Here is a 6,932-nt window from a genome sequence, read left to right as displayed (position 1 = left end):
GATTTGTCATGATGTCATTTTTCTGACAGTCGCATGGCATTTGCAGCTCAGTTGAATGGCTCTCAACAACCTGGCTTAATTAAAATTGGCATGCCTACAATATTTTGCAGAAATATAGTATACTATTATTACTATTCTTAGCCAGTGTTGACAGGCAGAGACTATTTTAGGTAACTATAAGGTCTGTAAGGTTTAGTCAAACACACAAACTAGCTCGCACATGCACACACGTTGACATGAAGGCATCCACCAGTGCTTGGCTCTCACATTCAGGAGCAATAAAAAATTAACCATAACTAAATGTATAAAGGAATAAAAAAAAAAAGAAACAAACTGAGATGAGCGACAAGCAGGGAAGTTATTTCTATCTGTGTGGCTTCGGTTTAAAGTGTTCTTAAGAACCTTGATGTCTCTCGAAGGCCTTGTTCGTGTAAATTAAACAGACTGAACCGTGGCAGTGCACTGATCACGGAGAATCGGCTCAGTAGAAAATAAAAAGTGCTTGTGTCACACACCACAGCGAGATCTGAGATGCATCCGCTGTGCTGTGTATTGTTATTTGTTGCGGTTTTGTCAAGTGTGTTGGCATGTCAAACTCATCACTATGTTTGGAAAAAAAAATCCTCATTTAGATATATGAACACAGTGCTTCTCTTTCACTTTCTCGCAACAAACTGCTTTTTTGCTATCTCTTTTTCCTAGGTACTGATAAACCCACTGTGCAGAAAATAAAGAATGAAACGAGGAAAAAAAGAAAGGAGAAAGTCTAAGAGTGCATCCTTTGATACAGGAAAACAGATGCACGGGTAGAACAATGAATAAATAAATAATGGAAGAGAGACGTTTGTGTCTTTACGGAAGATGAGAGAAGTTTTATCCCCGCTCCCTGTGGTAGCTGTGCAGGTCGACCTGTGTTTAACGCACACCGCGGGCAACGCTTTCTGATGACATAAATAGCCGATCTTGAAAATGGTTTTCTTCCCCTTGGGTTTTTTCTGTTTCTTTTGTGATTGTGGCAGCTCATTTTAGTCACAATGCGGCAAAACTTTGGAAACATAACACATAACTGGAGTTCATTTATAAGGAGTGCTTTCATTAAATTGCTGTGCCTGGGAATAGTTCAAATCCCAAAGTACACTGTGTGGGCAGGGTACCATTCTAATAACATAAATATATAGACATATATATATTCATATATTCATTGTTTATATTATCATATTCCATGATGTGAACAGAGTGCACAAGGTCATTATATTGTGGCAGCTCATTTTAGTCACAATGCGGCAAAACTTTGGAAACATAACACATAACTGGAGTTCATTTATAAGGAGTGCTTTCATTAAATTGCTGTGCCTGGGAATAGTTCAAATCCCAAAGTACACTGTGTGGGCAGGGTACCATTCTAATAACATAAATATATAGACATATATATATATTCATATATTCATTGTTTATATTCTCATATTCCATGATGTGAACAGAGTGCACAAGGTCATTATGAACATTATAAGCAGAACTGGATGGATAGATTGCGATACCAATACTGCTCAAACTGAGCTCCATTTGACATAGAAAATACAAAAACGTTCCAAAAAATCTGGTGAGCTCCCTCAATGGGAACAGTTATGCTGCTGATGCAAAGGTTGTTGCAAAAGCTAGGTTTAATTATGCTGTCTTTTAAGTTCCCTTAGTTTTTGGTCGTATTCAAAGGCAGCAAATATAAAACACTGAAGAATGCATTGAAACAAATTCAGTAAAAAAAAATATATATCGAAGATGTCAGATGACATACGAGAAATGTTGATTCTATAATTCTGTAATTAACTTAATAATTTTAAGTATTGATATGATTATTGATATGTGAAATTGGTTTGTTCCTCTTGTATCAAACTTGTATTAAACTCAATTGACAACAGTGAGGCAACTCACTAGTTTTTGGAACAGCACAAAAGTCATAGCGAAAGTTTTTGGCAGGTTTTATGCATTGAGAGAAAGAATAGAGAATATGACAAACTAGATTCATGACTTCTGATTTGTTTCATGAATTCCTCAGAGGGAACCTCTTTTTGATCCTTTTTATGAACAGCATGTTTTTTTTCCGCATCCTTCCGACCCTCTGAAGTACAAATGACTTTAAACAGACTAGACAGCATCACTAAACGTTCACAAAGGATTTGCTGCTGCTGCTGCTGCTCATCAAATCGAAATAGAGCGAAAAGGCTGAAAAAAACCCCCAAAACACTTCAATGAACCCAAACAATGGCCATTTTTGTAAAATTAGCTGCCCATAAAACTGTCTTTGTATTGCAAAAAACTACGCAAACTGTAGTCATGTGTGGCTGTTTTTTAGTTTTGTTTCTTGTAGACAAAAACAAGTTGCTTTGCAAGTAGTGAACATGTCATGTAAGCAGTCTTTTCCAACACGTGTTTAAAACAACATAACCTGTCCAAACGCACAGCAGCGAGGCGAAGCAGAAAGCGAGAACGCAAGAGTGAGCCAAGAATGAAACTGAATGGAAATTAAACTCATAGAGTTTGACGACTACTAAGGCATCAGTTGTCAAGTACAATATAAGCCCATGTATATTACAACACAACCATATATTAATTTAATAAAATACACAATATAGCTCTTGTACACTTAACAATTTGGCTCAAATGCACAGAAACTGCAGAAAAATCAATAAAAATATGTTGTTTTTGATGTAAACATTAAATTGGATACATTTTGCACATTAACATGATAATTGTGTATAAGTGACAATGTGAAGGGACATTTCCTTTTTTAAAATCCTTTTGTTGTTGTTGTTAATGTATTGTTTTTCTGAAATCGAAACCAGATTTTTTTCCTTTGCAGTTTAATAAATATTTTTCAACTGCATTTTCCTCCTGTGCGCCCCCCCTTTTTTTTTTTTTTTTTAAGATTAATGGGGTTTTTTTGGTCCACATTTTTTTTTTTTACAAAATGTATAAATATTTCCATTGTTATCTGGACACTATACATAAGTTCATATATTTATATATATGTATATATAGATATATCTTTTCACAGTTGAAGAAAAATGTCCCTAATATACAAGAGAGTGACTGTTATAACTTAACGTCGGACACGTGGAGAGTCACTTTAAAAGCAGTGAAAAGCTGAAGACAGATGAGCACAGAGGACCAATAAGTGACAGTAACAGGTTCACCTTTCTGGAATGTCCCATATGTACGTATACATGGGGGGAGGACACAGTTTACACGTGACTAAAAATGACAGGTGAAGAATGGTTACATTTCATAATCAACCCTTCCCACCCACCCTAAAGATTCATGGCCCCACACACCCCCTCAGAATTCGCTGATATCATTTGCACTTCTTATGCTGATATTACAAAGCCAATAAAAGTTAAAGAGTCTCTGTCTTGGTGTGGTCCATCCATTCTGGGGCGTCCGATGCACCCCGAAGCCTTTTAACTTGCGATTGTCAAAACAAACCATTTTCGTCCACTCCTTCTCCTCCAAAATCCCTGTAGGAGAAGGGTGGGACGATCCATCTAAGGTTCAGTGACATAAAGACGTCACTGTAAGAAAGTGTTTGAAGCTGGTGGGCACTTGAATAAGAAGAAAAAGCTCACAAGAAGCCAGAAGCAGCAACTTCTGCAACTCCAAAGAAATTCCATTGCCCCAATAAACACAACACAGCGTCCAAACGAACGAAAGCAAACTGTTCTTTTGCTCCCTATGTTTACTTGTCGAGATCTTCAAGTACGCATATTTTTTGTCCTCGCAAAATGTCCTCATCTTCACCACACTCTCTCGGAGAGCGCCTCGACTTGGTCCATGTTTCCTCCAGTGTAGTTTCTTATGCTCGCAAAGTCCGTTTTACTTTCTGATGGGAGTGTTTTCATTTCCCCGACAATCCTGCAGCAGTTTGTCGATATCTCTGACCACCTGGTCTGCGTCCATGGTGCCACGGCCCATCTCTCCTCCGCCCTGCTCCAAAACGCTGTCCATTTCCACCACCGTCTCCTGGCTGATTCGTGAACGTGCTTCAGCCAGGACTTTGGCTACGGGGTCGGAGTGAGGCAGCGTGGAGTAGCCCTGCTCTTTGTTCTGCTTGTTCGGGGAGATGTACTGTCCATCTGGGGGTCCATAGTGGCTGGTGCTGGGCTTGCTTTCAGCTCCGTCACCCATACCTTTGGCTGAAGAGCATGGTGAACCTGTACTGCAGACTTTGGAGGGGCTACATGAGGCAGACGAGACCTCCTGCAAGAGAGGGCTGAGGGCACGTTTGGTCTTTAGGTAGGGTTTAACATTCGCCACGAGGATGGTGTGGTCCCGACGCTCCTTCCCAAATGTGCAGAAAGTTTTTTTGCCATTGGGGTTGCAAACCGTCTCGTAAGTTTCGGTCTCCACTGCAACCGCCTCCATGCCTGCCGGTACGAAGAGGTTGGTGCGGTAGTCCGAGCCCTCGGCTTGGGGAGTTCCTGCTCCTCCGGCCCCTGTGGTAAACTGGGGCATCCAACAACGGTCAGAGTGACCCAGCACTCGACACTCCTCCGTGCAGTTGACACAATCCTCCTCTGGAGAGAGAAAGAGAGAAAAAAAATATAAATTTGGCAGGAAATTAAATGAATGAATAACCATATGAAAATTCTGACTAATTTTAAATAATAAAGTTAAGTAAAAAGTAATTTAATCTCAAATAAACTTAAAGATTATTAGTCACAAATGAATACATCTGTCATCAGTGCAAAAACAGCTTGTCATAACATAACACTTCAGTCAGTGTTTCCTGCACCATTTTTAAGCAAAGCTGAATCGCTAGAACCATGTCAAAAGAAATTACATTTTACCGCAGTTGTGAATGTAAGTTTGCAGTTAATTTAATTTTGTGAGATAAAATGACAGTGTACCGCACAATGAACATTCATACAGAACAACCGGTGTAATCTGATTCATGAACAAATGACTCATATGAGCTGGAGCTTTTACTGAATCATTCAAAAAGACTCTTCCACCGAATTCTGCAGAAAGGTTATCATGGTTTCCACAAGGGTATTAAGCATATTAAAAATATTAATATTTCTGAAGGATCTTGTGACACTGAAGACTGGACTAATGATGCTGAAAATTCAGCTTTGCATCACATATTATTTTTTACAGAAAACAGTTATAAATTCAAATCACATTACACAAATCACATAAATAAATCACATTACTTTTTTTGTTTTGTTTTTATTAAATAAATGCAGCCTTGGTGAGCATACGGGACCTCTTTTAAAAGATCTTAACAACCCAAAACTTCTGAATAGTGATAAATATATACACACACCACAACCAAGCTAAACAAAGTCAATAATTATTCAAAAGACGACTTCAGACTTTCAAAGAGAAGAATGGGAACTATCTGCTTAAATATAGTTTTCCATGAATGTTTTTCCCTGTTCTCCCCCCATCATGCTCATGCATTCTACAGTACATCCTCCGTCTCTCCTCACCTCGCCTCTCAGTAGAACAACAACAGCTCAGTTTTGGCAAAAAGTGTGGCGCTGCTATCATAAATTTATGTTACTGGGCTTTGAAGCTGTCCCAAGGCAGCCCTTCCATATCACAAAGCCAAGTGTCTAGTTCGGCACTGCATGTGTATGTATGTGTGTGTGCATCTTCCCTCCTTTCATCTCAGCTCAGAAGAAACCACATTTTGGATTATTGGGGGCTGTTCTGATGGTGTGTCAAATGGGTCCAGTATTGTGAAATGGATTAAAATAATGTATTTTAAAATGGGAAATGAAAGAAGGGGGGGGGGATAAGGGAACAAAAGGGAAAAATGAAAGTTAAAAAAAGTGAAAAGGAAAGCGCAGCTGTTGTCCTGTGAATATAAATGCTCAAAGAGCTCAGGTAAAGCTGAGACCCGGGTCGTGAACACATGCAGACCTCACACACGGGACCCGTGTCATTAGTTCAACGTGCTTTTGACAAGAGAACTGCAGTGATTTGAGCAGAACAAACAAAAGTCTTCCATCCATATTTAATAGTTTAATGACATCTGTCTTTTGGGAGACAAAACACATGGAAACACAAAAAACCTCATGAATTTATGAGAAGAAACGTTTTCAATAGTCTAGCAGTCATCACTCACCCATTTAAGACCTCAAAAAGTGTCTCGGAATAACAGGTGATAGCGGAAAATGACTATAGCGTAAATGCTGGAAGAATCTTCATTTGTGGTATTGATTTCCCCAACTGTAATTCCCAACCATATTAATCTATCCTTCACCTTAAACAGTGCATGAACAGATTAGAAACTTTTCTTATGAAAATGTCATTTTGTCAAATGTCAGTTTGAGAGCACTGTGATTTAGAAACTGATCCAGACAGATGTACTCATTTTCCTTGGATGGCATTTACAATGCATATTGAAATACAATCAGGATATTCAGCTTGAAGAAACAACCGTTCCTTTTCCTTTTTCAGTGAAAGTGCATCAATTCTCTGTGCTAAAGTGTTCATAGCTAAATTGATATCTGTGTTTACTTTCGCAGAAGTGTAGCCGATTGGTTTGCTTTCTTCACGTGATGTGCAAGGCACGGCGTGTATAAATGATGACCTTATTATCATCATTAATCATATTTTAAATTGCTCTTTCAGATGTTTCTCTGCTAAAGGCCAAGCCATGTCATGAAAAATGATCCTCTGCAACTCGGCTCCCGAATCCCTATTGTTCCAGATTTCGCTGTGTGTGTCTGGCCAACAAAAGCCTATCCCTGGGGTTCCCTTCAGTTTGTTTCTGGTCTGTGGGGTTTTTGCTAACCTTGAAAAAGTTTTCAAACTCCCCTACCCATTCTCAATGGTAACGGTACACTGCACCTGCCTCTCCTGAGGTCAAAATATATATTTTCAACACACGGACATCTGCAGTGCATCTGTGGACCGAGCAGAGGGAA

At 39.1% G+C, this 6,932-nt stretch overlaps 1 protein-coding gene across 1 annotated transcript in view; it reads right to left on the bottom strand.

Annotated features, from left to right (window-relative positions):
- Positions 1-2,965: 2,965 nt before the first annotated feature.
- Positions 2,966-6,932, bottom strand: part of LOC107704458 (protocadherin-17-like) — a 50,008-nt gene continuing 46,041 nt past the window's right edge. The window contains exon 4 of the mRNA XM_016507386.1: positions 2,966-4,248. Within this exon, the coding sequence (XP_016362872.1) occupies positions 3,868-4,248 (381 nt within the window). The 3' untranslated portion in view covers positions 2,966-3,867. The remainder of the gene's footprint in view (positions 4,249-6,932) is intronic.

The sequence above is a fragment of the Sinocyclocheilus anshuiensis genome, unplaced genomic scaffold (genome assembly GCF_001515605.1).
Source record: "Sinocyclocheilus anshuiensis isolate Anshui unplaced genomic scaffold, SAMN03320099.WGS_v1.1 scaffold1890, whole genome shotgun sequence".
In the NCBI taxonomy this organism is placed as follows: domain Eukaryota; kingdom Metazoa; phylum Chordata; class Actinopteri; order Cypriniformes; family Cyprinidae; genus Sinocyclocheilus; species Sinocyclocheilus anshuiensis.
The sequence above is the reverse complement of the archived record's forward strand: the minus strand, read 5'-3'. Positions and strand labels throughout refer to the sequence as shown.